The 17,832-nt window shown below is 45.4% G+C and overlaps 1 protein-coding gene across 6 annotated transcripts in view; it reads right to left on the reverse strand.

Annotated features, from left to right (window-relative positions):
• The window catches only part of LOC123043163 (vacuolar-sorting receptor 1), a 29,429-nt gene extending 13,752 nt beyond the window's left edge, over positions 1-15,677 (reverse strand). For 3 of the 6 annotated variants that reach the window (XR_006419077.1, XM_044465544.1, XM_044465529.1), the window contains exons 1-7: positions 15,179-15,677; positions 7,684-8,376; positions 7,332-7,420; positions 7,124-7,193; positions 6,960-7,058; positions 6,606-6,682; positions 6,430-6,511 (exon numbers count right to left, since the gene is read on the reverse strand). Coding sequence is in view for 5 of the 6 variants with exons in the window: in XM_044465544.1 (XP_044321479.1) it covers positions 6,430-6,511; positions 6,606-6,682; positions 6,960-7,058; positions 7,124-7,193; positions 7,332-7,420; positions 7,684-8,376; positions 15,179-15,488 (1,420 nt within the window). In the remaining variant the exon portion in view is untranslated. The remainder of the gene's footprint in view (positions 1-6,429; positions 6,512-6,605; positions 6,683-6,959; positions 7,059-7,123; positions 7,194-7,331; positions 7,421-7,683; positions 8,377-15,178) is intronic. The other 3 variants (XM_044465553.1, XM_044465540.1, XM_044465536.1) reach the window with 2 other exon arrangements.
• Between the last annotated feature and the right edge of the window lie 2,155 nt (positions 15,678-17,832).

The raw sequence follows: 17,832 nt of genomic DNA on the forward strand, positions 1-17,832 counted from the left end.
ACGACCGGTCGGGACCGGACGTCCTGCACCTGAAACCCCAACCTGCCCAGGCCCCAGCCAACGCAAGCTACAGCGAGCGGACGGCTGAACGACCGGCGTCACCACACCTGAGCCGAAACAGCGGATGTCCGACGCCACCGGACGACCGGCCATCTCCGAAAATCCGGTGCCACCTCAACCGAGCCAAAACGAGCGGAAGTCCGGCGACTACCGAATGTCCGGACGCCCACGAGCCACCGGACAATCGTAACCCACCGGACATTCGGTACCTGTCTGCGCACAGTTTCGGGCCCGAGGCCCATGTACCCCTTCACTTCACCCCCATTTGCACTAAGACTATAAATAGACCTCCTCCTCCTCCTAGTTAGGGTTAGCGTTGTGTTAGCTCATATGTGAGATAGAGCTTCGCTCATCCATCCGGATCTACTCCATCGTGAGGGACCGTCACCTCTTCGGAGAAGATCCACTTGGATTCAAGACCCCTAACGGGAAGACCTCAAGACCTCCTCGCGGAGAAGAACCAGTTACCTATGTATCGTCCTTTGTTGGATTCGGATCGTGTATCTCTTTGTGTTTCGAGGATCTAGCATATGTGTGACCTAATCTCGTTGGTTTGAGTGTTTCCCTTGTGTTTCCTTTCGTGTTTCCCCCTTGTGTTCTTCGTGTTCCTCGTTGGGATCCGCTCCCTTCGTGAAAGATCGGTCGTATAGGGTTCCACCCTACATCAGAACAATAATAGACGGTTCGTGTTGAGGATTCAAGAGCTCAAGGCTAATGAGGCCCTAACAAGATGGAAGGAGGAAAGGCCTTGGGACCAGAAGGTATTTCTATTGAGATGTTGAGGTTCCTTGTGAAAATGGCAGTAGTATGGCTAACTATGCTATTCGACCATATTTTTCAAACAAGATGCCCAAAGAGTGGAGGAAGAGTACACAAGTACTACCTTCATGAATAAAAGAGATATTCAAAGTTGTACTAATTACCAAGGAATTAAGCTTATGAGTCATACTATGAAGCTTTGGGAGAGTGATTGAGCATCATTTAAGAGAGACGGATGTCATGAAAAAACAATTTGGTTTTATGCCCAGAAGATCGACTATAGAAGCGAGTTTTCTGCCACATTAGCTCATGGAAAGTGATAGGGAGCAGAAGAAGGATCTTCATACCATTTTCATCGACTTGGAGAAGGCATATGACAAGATACCAAGGACGGTCATGTGGGCACTAGAGAAACATAAAGTCCCAACAAAGTACATTACCCTCATGAAGGATATGTATGATAATGTTGTGACAAGTAATCGGACAGGTGATAGTGAGGCCGATGCCTTCCCAAATACTAAAGGACTACATCAAGGATTACACTTGGGCCCATACATTTTTGCCTTAGTGATGGACGAGGTCAGAGAGGATATACAAGGAGATATGCCCTAGTGTATGGTTCTTACCGATGAAGTGGTAATAGTTGGCGAGACTAGGTTGGGTGTCAATATGAAATTCGAATTGTGGAGACAAGACTTGCAGAGTCCAAGGGCTTAGTAGAACCAAACCGAGTATATGAGGTGTGACTTTAATGGTGTTAGGTGCGAGGAGGGAGATATTAGTTTAGAGGGGCATATAGTGACTAAGAGGGGGGCCTTCCGATACTTGAGATCACTTCTACAAAGTAAAGGTGGTATCGATGAGGATGTTACTCATAGAATCAAAGCAGGGTGGATGAAGTCGCGGGAAGCATCTGGCATCCTCTATGACAAGAAGGTCCCACAAAAGCCCAAAGGTAAGTTCTATAGGACGCCAATCAAACTTGCGATGATATATGGAGTCGAGTTTTGGCCTACTAAGAGACAACACATCCAACAAATGAGTGTCACTAGGATACACATGCTAATGTGGATGTCGGCCATACACCGATTGAAGAGAAGCTTGTCCACCGACTAGGCCTGGGCATTCGGTCTAGCTAAGCCGATCGGTTAGGTTCCTCGGGCTATTGAGAAATACGGTTATCAAATATTCATGACCGATCAATCATTTGAGAAACTGCTAACCAAGGCTTCGGTCAACCAAAAAGTCAATTCGGTCCTCGGTTTAACTCGAACGGAACCGGTTCTCTGAAAATCTGAGCTATGGAAGAAAGATAGGAAGGGAAAAATGTATCGTACAGGCAAGAACACCTTGTATGTCCTAATGAACTACTTATGGGGACGTGAATCCATTAAAAAGCAATCCCAACGGGATGGTGACGGAGATAGGTAAACAAAAAAAAAATCCAGTCTCCCAAGGAGACACAGGAGACACGAAGGAAGGAAAGAGATAAGGCGTTGGGCGCCGATTTCCGGGCGGCCGAGGCGCCTCCACTACCGGCGTTGGCTGCAGCGCTCACTGCTGGCCAAGGATGAGACGAAGGAAGGAAAGAGAAAAGGCGTTGGGCGCCGGTTGCCGGGCGGCCGAGGCGCCTCCACTGCTTGCACTGGCTGCAGCGTTCACTATCGGCCAAGGATGAGACCAGGAGTCTAGGAGATAAACACCTGTGGTGGCTATGTTAGAAATGGAGAATCGGAAGTTGTCCTCGCGTGGGGGGGGGGGGCGCTGTTGTTGCTGTCGAGCAGCAAGGGTGGGTTGTGCCTGTGCGTTCTTTTCTTAGGATCCAATACAATGTGTGCTTTAATTGGGCCACATGGGTTGCTGGGCTTTGCTAGTCTTTTTGGGCCAATGCGTAGCATTTCGGCGTATTCGGTCAGTTCAATCAACCCTGGATGGAAACCGAGATCACCGAATAAATTTCGGTTTTTCACACCTCAGGACCGTATAGAGCACCGAATTTTTGGTCCTCGGTCTATTCGGCTTCGGTGTCGGTTTTCGATCCTCGATTTTTTTGCCCACCCCTGCCACCGGCTAAGATGATTTGGACATATCCATCATAAGGTATTCTAAAGAGTAGCGAAAATACTAGGAGCGTCAGGGCGACCAAAGTTGACATGGGAGGAGGCGGTAAAAAGAGACCTGAAAGACTGGAAAGTACCCAGGGATTTGGCTCTTGATAGGGCTATTGATAAGACAGCATGGAAATCAGCAATCCATGTACCAGAACCTCAATTTACTTTCATTCACTTTGTTTTGTTAAGCTTCATGCACTAGCCAATGCAACCAAAAGTCCAAACTGATGGAAAGGACTAGGCAATCCACATATACACTTCAACACCCCCTCTCGCGTGTGACGACGGAAGTCAACACGTATATAGACTCAAAGGTATGGCGAAAGCTAGGACTTGAACTCAAGACCTTAGCTTCGATACCATGTTAAGCTTCATGTACTAGCCAACGCAGCCAAAAGTTGTTGTGTTGTTGTTGGCCAACAGTGTACCAAAACCTCTTGTTGTCCGAACTGATGGAAGGGCTAGGCAATCCACATACACACTTCAACAGCTTGTACTCTCTCTTTTTGGGGGCATTCTGACAGGTTCTATAGGGTTTCATCTCTAGCATACCCAACTTTCTTCGGACAAGAGGTTTTGTGTTGTTGTTGCTGTTGCTGTTGGTGCTGTTGTTGTTGTTGCTGTTGTATTTTACGTCTGCTTGTTGACTTCACAAGTTGCAAGGGTTCTTCATTATCTTGTTCATACAATAATTATGTCATGGATGGTAAGGAGTTCCCAATTATTTGTTGTTTAATGGCACTTGATCGATTTGTGCATTTTCTTCAAGTGTTTTCAGCGGAGCCCAGAGCCGGCGGTATCAAATAGGCGCCTAGGCTGTGATAGTAAAGATAGTCCGGTTGGTAAAGCAACTAGCGAAGACGTCTAATTAAAAGGTTGCAACGTCTAGCAAACATAAAATGTTGGCCAAACTGAACTTATTTCAATTATGAAACTCCTATTGCCATATGGACTGCACTCTTGATTTCCTGAACCTCTTCCGCACTTCCATAACTGCAGACTGTGGAGCTCTACTGTCTCGGCACACCATTGGCATCTCTCGCTTTCCGACAGCAAGAGTCCTACAGGCTTGCAACAACTCCTTGTCATTATCAAAGTTCTCCATCACGCCTCCTTTAGTATTTTGTGATGTCCCCCGATACGAGCTCATAACATATACAAACAGAATGACCATGACAATATACCAGCATGGTTTCATAGCCCACAGTGGTTTACATGCTTCTTAATGCTTTAAGAGACACACTAGCATACATATAAATAACTACTCCCTCTGTCCCAAAATTCTTGTCTTAGATTTGTCTAGATACGGATGTACGTACATCCGTATCTAGACAAATCTAAGACAAGAATTTTGGGACAGAGGGAGTATATTGTAGCGAACTGAGTGTAGCTCAGATGGTTAGGTCCCTTGTGGTGGAACCAACCCATCAGCATTCAAGTCCTAGACTTCGCAGTGGTGGTCGCAGTTTCCTGGATTTATTTCAGGCTTCCGACGATGTGCCTTCAGTGGGAGGAGACGTTCCCGTCGACTATGAAGGCATCTATGGCGACTTTGTCAATCTCAAGCTGATGGGTCGGCTCAGTCTCTCGAAGGTGCTCATCGGGGTAGGGTGTGCGTGCGTTCATAGGGGTGAGTGTGTGTGCATATGTATGAGCGTCTGCGTCTGTACTGTGCTAAAAAAAACTATGTTGTACATGTATTTCTTCAAGAATGGGGGGAGGGGGTGTTCAAACTTGTAGTAATTACAGTGGAATTAAGCTGATGGACCATACAATTAAGCTATAGGAGAGCCATTGAGCACCGCTTAAGAAGAATGACAAGCGTCACAAACATTGGTTTGGTTTCATGCCCGGTAGGTCGACCATGAAAGCTATCTTCTAGGTAACTTATGGAGAGATGTAGGGAGCAAAACAAGGACCTGCATATGGTATTCATTGATTTGGAGAAGGCCTATGATAAGATATTGTGGAATACCATGTGGTGGGCCTTGGAGAAACACAAAGTCCCAACAAAGTACATTAACCTCATCAAGGACATGTACGATAATGTTGTCACAAGTATTCAAACAAGTGATGGCGACAACTTTCAAATTAAAATAGGACTTCACCAAGGGTCAGCTTTGAGCCCTTATCTTTTTGCTTTGCCGATTGATGAGGTCACAAGGGATATACAAGGAGATATCTCATGGTGTATGCTCTTTGCGGACGATGTCGTACTAGTCGAGGATAATTGGACGGGGATTAATAGAAAGTTAAAGAGTTGTGAAGCAGACTTTGGAATTGAAAGGTACTAAAGTTGCACCATGTAGTAATAGAGTTGCACCATATAGCACCAAATTTGGCATCAAAAATATTCCATCGAAACATACTCATGCGGGATGTAGTTTTAAAGATCTCATCGCGAGGATTCCAACGGTGAAAACGGATCTGAATTCCGACGCACGGTTTGAAAGATATGGATTTTAAAAAAAATGAAAACCCGAACAAATGCACGTACACATTCATCAGACATGGAATTGAAATGTGTTGTCAGTATGTGCCACGTCAGATGAATAAAGACAAATTTGGACCATGTGACTGCATGCATGCGTGTGTGAGGCGGCCGCTTGCTTCTCCCAAATCCTGCGCATGCACGATTAAGAATTTGGGTTTGATATTGGGGTCAATGCTGCAAAAGGATGGTGATATCCATGAAGATGTGAGCCATCGAATCAAAGCTGGATAGATGAAGTGGCGCCAAGCTTCTGGCGTACCCTGTGACAAGAGAGAGCCACAGAGGCTAAAATGCAGGTTCTATAGGACATTGATTCAACCTGTGATGTTGTATGGCATAGAATGCTGGCCAACTAAATGGCGACATGTTCAATAGTTAGGAGTAGCAGAGATGTGCATGCTGAGATGGATGTGTGACCACACAAGAAAGGATCGGGTCCAAAATGATGATATATATGGCTGGGGTAGCACTAATTGAAGAGAAGCTTGTCCGGCATCATCAGAGATGGTTTAGGCATATACAACATAGGCCTCCAGAAGTGTCCGTGCAAAGCGGAAGGATAAAGCATGTTGATGATGTCAAGAGAGGTCAGGATAGACCAAACTTGACACGGGAGGAGTTTGTTAAGAGACTTGAAGGACTGGAATATCACCAAATAACTAGCCATGGACATTTGTGCATGCAAGTTAGCTATCCAGGTGCGCGAACCATAACTAGGTTTCGAGATCTTATGGGTTTCAATTCTAGCCTATCCCAACTTGTTTGGGATTGAAAGGATTTGTTGTTGTATACATGTATTTCTTACACAATTTAACTTCAGTATATAGCAAGTTTTAACAACAGAACTTACTAGCCAACAAAATGTTGATCAATCATGGTTTCACTACTAGCCACTTACTGACGCAAGCAGTGTTAAAAAGGAACTGTAAATTGCAAACTGGAAGATAATTGTTTCAACAGTCATTCATGTATAGAAGTTGCAAAGATAGCCAGAAAGAATATTACGTTCACAGTTGCTGTAGCCATCTCCTTTAAATTGCACGCCATTGAATGTGGGGCATTCACACACTCTGCCACGAAAAGTGTCCTGGACAAGTATTGATCACAGCAAATTAAGAAAACCAGAGAATGTTTAAGAACATAAGACTGATGTCCAGTGAAAATCATCAACCTATACATACCCTACAAGCTGTTACATTAGCAGCGTTGTCTTGCCAGCAACCTCCATTATCGCTCAGACACTCGTTTGTTTCCATGTCTGTTAAAACAACTCAGGATTAGCACTCGATATTTTAATAACAGTTTTGCTAAAGCACATCTAGATGTGCCATAAGTATTGCACATCTAAGTCCTATATCATTGATCTTATGCGGAGATTCGTGTGAGTATTTTCTTTTTTTTCCTTTTTCTTTTTCTTTCTACACTTGCTTGTGTCACTTAGATGTGCAATAACTAGGGCACATCTAGATGTGCCCTAGACAAACCCTTTTAATAAACACAGGTACATAAGGAAAGGTGTAATGTCTTGTCCTTACCATCACTCAGACAAACATTTGGCTCAGTAGTTTCCTCAAAGCCAGCACAAATAGCTTTGAGGACAGCTTTCCTTCCTAGCTTTCCTGTTCCTTTCAAGACTAAAATCAGCTAGAGCAGGTGCAATTTGGTTACATCCTTACATTAGATCTTGTGGAACATTTACCTCGATATTGTCGATTGTTCACAACAAGAGTAGGCAATATGGTAACATCTCCTCTTGACCCTTTCCCAATCTATCTAACATCATAGATCATATTAAAACCCCAGGATACAAAAGTGTATTTAAGTTGATAAATTGAATTGATAATAGTCTACAGTGTTTCAGTTTTACTTATAAATTTCACTTGACTAACTCTATAAGGTCGGTTCACCTGAGAGTCCTGCTCCATTTTTAGTAAAGGGTGGTCAGAATCATCATTTGGATCTCCCATGCACTTATCAATCTTCTTCACTTCCAAACCTGTTGAAGTGTAAAATGAATATTACCTTCATGCTTAAATTAGTGATGCCACTTTAACTATCAGCAAGGTCTCCGATGTCATACAATGCCATTTCTACAGATTATGTACATACGCATGTGAATTCAAATGCATATGAACTTATGTACATTTCTTAAAAACATGAATGTGTTATGTTAATTGTAATAAAACAAGCACAATTAATTACAATGAACATGTTTATTGCTGAGTGAAGGTAAGTCTCAGAAAGAAAAGAGGAGCCAACCTAGTGATTTAATGACTGTTTCTGCGCACTTTTTGTTATACTTCTTCTCCTTCATTGGGCACCTTATGTGAAAATCAGTCACATAATCCCACCAGATCCATGGTTTTTTTATCTCATTTGCAACATTAAACACACAAAGCTGTCTCAAGTTCTCTACAACAACATCTTTTCCATCATAGCCAGTACTAAAATCTTGTTCTGGATCAGGTGCACAATACCTTCCATGGTTTATACACTGGGACTTGCATTGTTTGCTGACAACAAATGCTTGAGGGCAATACCAAGTAATATAATGGGGTGTGAACTGACTATAACCACCTTTTTCAAGTAACTGCGCAGCTCCCTTAAATTCCTTCAGAAAATGCATAAGCATATCACATTTAGGCCCACATTCATCATTGCTATTTGTCCACAACTCATACTCAACTCGGTTATCAGGATGTGGGACAGCCTCCCTCCAATCAAGATTCACGTTTACCATTTCACCATCTTTAACAGCCTTCTTCAATTGTTCTCCAAATTTCTTATCAATTAAAGCAGAAGGAATGGATATGTTCTGTATGTATTTTGCAGCCTCATCATCTTCCTGAAGTAAGTCCATTGTTATCAGTGGCTCATCCTTGTCATCAACTACAAGCACTGCTGAGGCACCAGCATATTGTGCATTCCAGACCTTCTTAGCAAACAAGCAATCTGGATAACATACATGGAGAAAACAACATTAGCCTTTTCTTTAAGTTGCTTAAGTGGCTAAACAAGATGAATACTCCCTTTTCAGTTTAGGGCATCTCCAATAGTTTGTACATAAGCATGTATGTATAGACATCCACATCATCAACCAACATTACAACATATTCTACTGCAATAGCTTGTATGTAACACTAACCCATACTTATATATTCTATATTATTTCTGCTCTTTCATGTTATAGTCTTCTCTCAACTTTTGCCTTGGCTTGCCTGTAGCTATGGTCATGAAGTTATACCAACAATGAACCAACTCTCTCCTAACTATTACTTCCCTCCATATAGGATTTAGCTGATGTGGCAAAAGCTAACTAACGATGACAAGACATTGTTGGAGATGCCCTAGAACCATCTCAGAAATCACTGTAACCAAGAAGGATCTAATAAAGTGGTGGGCCACATATTAATGCAGCATGGCCACTTCTCTCCTTCATAAACTGTCAAGATGGGAATGTGCCGGGTCGACCCGCTGGGTCACTGACGTGACCCAAAATGTCAAGGCCAATGGGCCAAGTGGGTTGGCCTTAAATTATACATGGGTCAGTGGAGCCGGCACCGTGCGACCCAATGGATCAGATGGGTCAACCCAGTCAATTCGCTATGCACTAGTTGCTGCTGGCCGCCCCCGAGCGTCTCTGCCGCCGGCCGCCCCGAGCATCTCTGCCGCCGCCAGTGTTCCTCCCGCTCCTGGTGCGCCTCTTGTTCGTCGTCTTGGTCACCATCGAGCTTGCCGTCCCGCTGCCCCAGCCGCCATCGAGCTCGCCATCCTAAATGCCGTTCTGTTCCTCTCGAACTTGGCAAGCTCGCCGTCTCAGTGGCCTTCCGAGTCTCCGGATTTTGCTCACTCTTCCCGGCTTCCTCTCCTTCCCAGCGCAGCTGCAAGCCAAGCATAGGCGAGACTACTACTGTTTTGGTTCTTGGTCAGTAAGTATATGTGTAGATTCTGTAGTAGGAGTTCCAGAGTTTCAGTAGGTACTTCGGTGCGTATAAGGATTCTGCACAGGTGAGACAACTATAGCTTCAGTGTAGATTTTGTAGTAGTTTCAAGTGTTGGTTCTGCAGTAATCCCGGTGCGTATATGTGTAGGAGTTTTTGACTCTTGTAGACTGCAGACATGGAATATTTAGGTTGACCTGTAGGAGTTCAGTAGTAGTCGGGAATATTTCAGTGTTGGAGTTTGGGTTGTCCTGTGCATACGTGACAATTTTTGTCAATCTTGATCTTCAAAGTAGGCTACACTGAAATATTCTTCTGTTCATAAATATGACAGTGTCTTCGGGGCAACAATTTGCTGAACTTTTGGGTCGGCCTCATGTACCCAACGGGTCAGTGAGGCCACAAATTTCTGATGAAATAGGTCGACCCGTGGCCTCATATATTGACCTTGGGGCCACTGGGCCAGGTCCGGGTCGGCCCATTTCCATCTTGAACAAACTGGTTGGTTCCACATCCAGGCTCTCCTGCCTGCGCAGTGAGAGGGTCAAAGGCTCATGTATCTTTCCCCTTTTGCCTCTAACTTACCCCATCGTGAGGGAAACTAGAAATACTCTTCCACCACCTCCTCTCTAGGGTTAGCTTAGAATAGAACTTTTTCCGGTAGAACTTAGCTCCACCTACCTCCCCTTGTGGGAACAAGGCCACCTCCCGGTGAAGACTCCGAGAAGTACAAGATTGTTAGCCTGAGCTGTGAGTGCTCGGGGCCGAACTACGAGTACTCGGGGCGCTGTAAGCAGCTAGAAAAGGAGTTATGGACTAGCGAGAGAGACACTTGATTTCTGCTGAGAGGAAGCTATATTATATTGCTGGCTCTTGGGTTATATTTATAGTACAAAGGGAGGGTCGGATCCTGATGTCTAAACCGACTATGTAGCTGCTAGTACATGCAAAACTACATGTCTAGATGCATTCACTTCCTTACTAACTAAGAAGGCTCTAGCCGACATGACTATTGCTTCCTAGCTACTCCCTCCGTTCCAAAATAGATGACCCAACTTTATACTAACTTTGTACTAAAGTTAGTACAAAGTTGAGTCATCTATTTTGGAACGAAGGGAGTAAGTAATATCTAAGTCCGCTATCTGCAGACAGTGGTGGAGCCCACAATCTCCCCCTCAACCCTGTCGGAGGGGCTTGATGTCAGACGATCCTGACCTTGCCGCGCAGGTCCTGGAAGCGTACACGACCAAGAGGCTTTGTCAGAATGTCCGCCTTTTGCTCGCTGGTTCCAATGAACTCCACAGCCACCATGCCCTTCTCGACACACAGTCCCGTATGAAGTGGTAGCATCAATGTGCTTGCTGTGGTCGTGAAGTACCGGATTTTTGCACAGCGAGATGGCGGACTTGTTGTCAACGTAGAGGATCGCAGGGGCAGCATCTCGCTTTAGTAGCTCGCCGAGAAGACAAGCCAACCAGATCCCTTGGCACGCCGCTGTCGCCGCTGCAATGTACACGGCTTCGCACTAAGAGGTGGCGACGACCTTCTGCTTATGTGATTTCCAGCTCATTGGACTGCTCCCGAGGGAAAACAGCACGCCTGAGGTGCTTTCTGGAGTCCACGTCACCGGCGTGGTCCGAGTCACTGTAGCCGACAAAGGTCTCGCCGTCTCCACGGTGATACACGCATCCTGTTGAGGGTACTTCTGCCAAAGAGAAACCAGCAAGAAAGACAACACACCACCTTCCCCTGTTGATGGACAGAACAGTGTTAATATGGGCACCCCTCTGAATAACCTTCCTATGATTGCACCTTGTCAGCCCTATATCCTTAATACAATACACCAGTGAGAAATGCTAGGTTGTAGGACAGTCAGGGCAGGGAACTGAACCTGGATGAAACTCCAAATCTTCCTTACAGACATCCCAATTATGGTAGCCATCAAGGACAAACCAAAACAAACCTGAACAACAGAACTTGCAGCCTCAGCAACAGCAAGTTGCAGTTCAGACTGTTCAGGTGCATGAGCAGTTTCAAGAAGAGCAGGTGGACTGGGAACAAGCCAGACATGCTAGTAGGCAAAGGGCACAACCACAGCAAGACCCCAGAAGAGCTCCTGGTGCTTTTAAACCTACTAAAGTAAATATTCCTGTGTACAAGCTATGGAGCAATACTTTGAAAATGCTAGAATTCCATTGTTCCAGACAACTGAAGTTGCAATTACTTATTTCACTGCTGATGCAGTGCATTGGTGGAGAGGAACTGGTTATACTGCTCATGCAGTGCAATGACACGGGTTGTGCAGGTTTTTAGGAGACAAATTCTCTGAATTTTCAGTCTATGAAAATGTCAAGACATTGCATGCCCTAGCGGAAATCTCATATGCGGCTCAATATATAAAGCAATTTGAGACCCAAATGAATATCATGAAAGGGACAATCCAGCAATACCCAATGAGTATTTCATGAACAGTTTCATTGCTGGTTTAAAGGATTGCATACAAGGCCACTTGCAATGCCACAAGCCCACTGACATACAAAATGCAATGTGGTTAGCAAGAAGATTGGAACACCCCTAACAGGTGCAAAGGCCATCCTTTCTTTACCAACAACCGAGTGCCAAAAGACAGGTAGCATTTGATGCAAATGAATTACCAACACCTGCTGTTGCAACACCTGCTGCAATTATACAGCAAGCAAGAATTAAAGGAATTTGCAAGAAATGCTTTCCTGGACATAAAAAAGTTTGCAAGTATTCCCAGCAAGCACAAATTCATGTTTTATAAGCTCAATTCCCTAAAGATGCTGATATTATTCATCTGACAGATTATGAGGAAGAAACTGAGGAAGGAACACCTGGGAACAATGAACAGGGACTGCAAATCTCAATGCATGCTCTAATGGGAATCAAGGCCAAGAAATGTATTTTCTGTAGCTGTGAAAAATGGGAAAGCAACAACCATGGCCCTAATAGATAGTGGGAGTACTGCCACATTTATCGCCCCACAATCTGCTGAATTAGCAGCATGTCCTTTGACATCAACTACCAAAGTCAGATTTATGGTAGCTAATGGACAAAAATAATGGTCTGAATTTATTTCACGTCAGTGTCCTTATGAAATTCAGTAAGAAAAGTTTTGCTTAGGTTTCAGAGTATTAAGCTTACAAGGCTATGATGTAATCTTGGAGCTGACTGGATATATGACCATAGTCCAGTGCAATTAGAATCAAAGAACATGCAGATTAAAGCTACTCTTGCTGATGACAGGATTGTTCCATGATTAGAGCTTGCCATTGTCAAAAGACATTCAGCAAGCATGTGAATAAACTGATCCGACAGTCAGTTTGTGGAATAGTGCTCCTCATCCAACTTGCCCTGGAACAGGCAACTAAAAACCCTGAACTACCTGAAGCAATTAAGGTTGTACTACTGGAACTTGCTGATATATTTCAGGAACCAAATGAGCTACATCCCAAAAGAGCTTTTGATCATAATATATCATTACTACCAAAAATGCCAAGATCATTAACCAGAGAGCATATATACTTCCTCATCATCAGAAAATATCATGGAAAGTAAAAGGGCAGCCCGGTGCACGTAGCTCCCACTTGCGCAGGGTCCGGGGAAGGGTCTGACCACTTTGGGTCTTCTGTACGCAGCCTTTCCCTGCATTTTTGCAAGAGGCTGTTTCCAGGACTCGGACCCATGACCTCATGGTCACAAGGCAACAGCTTTACCGCTGCGCCAAGGCTCCCCTTCAGAAAATATCATGGACGTATTGTTGCTAATTTGCTCAAGAAAGTTGTTATCTGAGAAAGTGCCAACCCTTATTCCTCTCCTGCTTTATTAGTAAGGAAAAAGGAGTGCACTTGGAGATTATGCAATGACTAGGAAATTATATGCTCAGACTGTTAAAAGCAAATATCGTATTCCAATTGTTGAGGGTCTACTGGATGAATTACATGGTTTTACCATTTTCCCCAAGACCAGATAAGCATGCAAGGAGAGGTAGCAACACAATGGTCACTTTGAGTATTTAGTTATGACATTTGGTTTAACTAATGTTCCTGCTACTTTCAAAACTCATGAACTATGTCTTATCTCCTGTTTTGAGGCAATTTATGCTAGTCATTTTTTATGACATCCATTTCCAATAATTTCATCATCTTACATGACAACAAAATGTCCCTACCAATTTATAGAAGTGTGCCACAACATGCACTTATTCACAACCAATTGTATATATCAGTCAATACTCTTTGTGTCGCACACCAAATGCCCACAAAACTGAATTCGTTATTATCTACAGTATGGCGATTCGGCCCGCAATGTTGTATGGCGCTGAGTGTTGGCCGACTAAAAGGCAACATGTTCAATAGTTAGGTGTGGCGGAGATGCGCATGTTGAGATGGATGTGTGGCCACACAAGGAAGAACCGGGCCCGGAATGATGATATACGAGATAGAGTTGGGGTGGCACCGATTGAAGAGAAGCTTGTCCAACATCATCTGAGATGGTTTGGGCATATTTAGCGCAGGCCTCCAGAAGCTCCAGTGCATAGTGGATGGCTAAAGCGTGCTGATAATGTCAAGAGTGCTCGTGGTAGACCGAACTTGACATGGGAGGAGTCCATAAAGAAAGATCTAAATGACTGGAGTATCACCAATGAACTAGCCATGGACAGGGGTGCGTGAAATCTTGCTATCCATGTGCCAGAACCATGAGTTGGTTGCGAGGTTCTTATGGGTTTCAGCTCTAGCCTACCCCAACTTGTTTGTTGTATGGCGATTTTAGCCGAAAAGGCCACTCTAGCAGAGTCGCCATCGGGCCCCTGATCGCCATTATTTATGGAGGGGACTCCATATGGAGCCTGCAAGCCTCCATATTTGGAGGTTGTGGGGCTCCGGTTTGGAGGTTGCTCCATCCGCCAACTGCTCGCACGGGAGGGCAGTTTCACCTCCCTCATCAGCCTACTGTGCGGCCCATCTCCTCTCCCTGCCAATTAATGGCGGTCACCCGCGTGCCAACTGCCCGCGGCCATTCCCACCACATTTTTCTGCTGCCTTTTTCCTGCAGCGTGCCACGTTTTGCTGCCGCCCGCGCCTACAAAATGGCCATCGCCATGTCCGAATAGCTCATATTGCCGCCACCCATAGCCTTTACTTCCCTCCGTTCCGCCCGCAGCCTCCACTTCCCTTCCCGTGGCCGGACTGGGTGCCACTCTCAAAGGAGGAGAGGCGTCCGCTCTCATCGCCGAGGAAGAGGAGGAGAGGGATCAACGGCATTGTTCAAAATTATGCTAACCATTAGGTGGGATATCCATGTGGATGTTTGCCTTAATGCTCAGTATAATTTCGAGCATTGTCGACAGAATCGAGTCGCCGCCGCCGAAATCATCCTCGCCCTCACCGTCGTGCTCGTGGCCGTGATCGTGATCTGCGACCATGATCGTGCCATGGGCGCCGCCGGCCTGTTGATGATGTCAGTGAAGCAAAATAGAAGCTTACAAATTGGACAATAAGTATGTGGTCAATGGCATATGGGTCTCATATGTACCAAAATTACGAAGGCTGGGATATGGCTGGCTCTGACTTTGCACGGCGCATGTTCAGCCTCCAAAAGTATAATGTGTGGTGTGTGCAATACAGCGACTGCAAATATGATGACTCTGCTAGAGTTGCTCTAAAGCAGCTCACACTGCCGAGTCCTGCAAATATCAGCGGATCCACCAGAACCGCAAGCGAACCACATAACATCGCAAAACTGCGGAGCAACGGTGACAGAGATTAAAATCAGGAGAAGGCATCACTCACTTCCGCGGTCTATGAGAAGGAAGCTGGGGAGCGCTCCAGGCTTGGTGCGGAAGAGGTGCTCCTTCCTGCCGCTGTTGAAGGCCTCGCAGGCGTCTGAGTTGCCCTTGGGATAGACGACGGCACCAGCCATGCTCCCGCCGTACTGCGGGATGCCGAAGTTGCCTATGGCGCTATCGTGCCGCCCCCGCAGAGCTGTCGGCGACGTGACCATCAGGCTGTTCTTCTCCACCACAAACCGCGCCTCCAGCTCCACCGCCGCCGCGAACGCCAGCAGCAGCAGCAGCAGCCACCTAAACCCTAGCCCCCACATCGCGCTCGTGTTCAACTGCTGTGGTGGCGGCGGGGAGCGAGGGGACGAGAGTTCAGATCAGAAGCGGAACTGGACTGCCGAGATTATTGGGGCGATTTGCCGGTTTCTGTCTCTCTCGTGTCCACGGCTCGCGTGTTGAAGTGCGATTGAGATTGGTGTGTGACGCTGTCAACTGACTTCGTTGAAGAAGGTTCGTGGACCAGGTGCATCGAGCAGCTGTATATCGTATAAATCTGTCCCGCAAAATCCTGCAAAATTGTTAGGCTTTTCCAGTACTTCACGGTGTACAGATGCTAAAAATGTCACATAGGTAAAAAAATAATGTGATAAAGCAACTAAAGAAGAAAAGGAACATTATGGTGATCCCGAAAGGAAACGGTGCTAAGCACATGGATCTGTGCAAAATGACTATCCATCAATACATGAAAGAATTTATTAATTGTTAAACAATTCAATAAGGGAAACTTAGCTACAAAACCAAAAACACATATGCATTGGGAGACTACTTATAAGTGCATCAAGTGCCCCTTTGGTGGTTATAAAGATGTTCTACAGGTGTCTCCAATGATGTTTGTTGAGTTGGTAGATCGAAATTAGGATTTGTCACTCCGATTGTCGGAGAGGTATCTCTGGGCCCTCTCGGTAATGCACATCACTATAAGCCTTCCAAGCAATGTGGCTAATGAGTTAGTTGCGGGATGATGCATTACGGGACGAGTAAAGAGACTTGCCGGTAACGAGATTGAACTAGGTATTGAGATACCGACGATCGAATCTCGGGCAAGTAACATACCAATGACAAAGGGAACAACGTATGTTGTTATGCGGTTCGACCGATAAAGATCTTCGTAGAATATGTAGGAACCAATATGAGCATCCAGGTTCCGCTATTGGTTATTGACTGTAAGTGAGTCTCGGTCATGTCTACACAGTTCTTGAACCTGTATGGTCCGCACGCTTAACGTTCGATGACGATCGGTATTATGAGTTTATGTGTTTTGATATACGGAAGATAGTTCGGAGTCCCGGATAGAATCACGGACATGACAATGAGTCTCAAAATGGTCGAGACATAAAGATTGATATATCGGACGGCTATATTCGGACATTGAAAGTGTTCCGGATGATTTCGGAGAAAACCGGAGTGCCGGAGGGTTACCGAACCCCCCCCCCCTCGGAGAACTAGTGGGCCTAGATGGGCCTTAGTGGAGAGAGAGAGGGGCTGTCAGGGCAGGCCGCGCGCCCCCTCCCCCTTGAGTCCGAATTGGACTAGGAGGGGGTGGCGCCCCCCCCCTTTCCTTCCCCTCTCAGGAGGAGGATTCCTCCCCTCCTTGGCGCACCCTAGGGCCGGCCGGCCTCCCCTTGCTCCTTTATATACGGGGGCAGGGGCACCCTAGAATACACAACAGACAACTGTCTTAGCCGTGTGCGGTGCCCCCTCCATCATAATCCACCTCGGTCATATCGTTGTAGTGCTTAGGCGAAGTCATGCGCCGGTAACTTCATCATCACCGTCATCATGTCGTCGTGCTGACAAAGCTCTCTCTCGACATTCAGCTGGATCAAGAGTTCGTGGGGCGTCATCGAGCCGAACGTGTGCAAATCGCGGAGGTGTCGTACTTTCGGTACTAGGATCCATCGGATTGTTAAGACGTACGACTACTGTAAGTGCATCTAGTGCCACCCCTAGTTGGTTTTGGAGTATTGACGACAAACCTAGTTGAGGGACTAATGTGTTTGTGAGAATTGCAGGATAACACATGTAGAAGTCCCTCATTGATTCGGTTTTCCTACCAGAGATGACCCCTAAAAATGTATGAAGACATTGAAGTCACAGGTGGTATGTGAAGACATTCACATTGAAGACTATGATAAGAGAAGACATCGAAGACTATGGAGCGCGAAGACTTAGCAGCTTCGTCGTTCTGTGTTTTTCTTTGTTAAGTCATAGGAACCACCGTACTGTTAAGTGGGGTCCAAGAGAACCAGTCAGAATGACTGAAGTGATGCTTAACCAAAATCCTATGTCTTCGAGTGAAGACTATGAGAGCAAATCTTGTCCAGAGTTGGATAAGTCAGCTTTGCTTGTAGTCCAAGTAAAGTTGCCGTGTGTGTTTGAAATCTGACCGTCGGAACACGTGTCAGTTCCTTAGTGACCAAGGTGTTGGAAATATGCCCTAGAGGCAATAATAAAAGCATTATTATTATATTTCCTTGTTCATGATAATTGTCTTTATTCATGCTATAATTGTGTTATCTGGGAATCGTAATACATGTGTGAATAATAGACACCAACATGTCCCTAGTAAGCCTCTAGTTGACTAGCTCGTTGATCAACAGATAG

The sequence above is a fragment of the Triticum aestivum genome, chromosome 1A (genome assembly GCF_018294505.1).
Source record: "Triticum aestivum cultivar Chinese Spring chromosome 1A, IWGSC CS RefSeq v2.1, whole genome shotgun sequence".
In the NCBI taxonomy this organism is placed as follows: Eukaryota; Viridiplantae; Streptophyta; class Magnoliopsida; order Poales; family Poaceae; genus Triticum; species Triticum aestivum.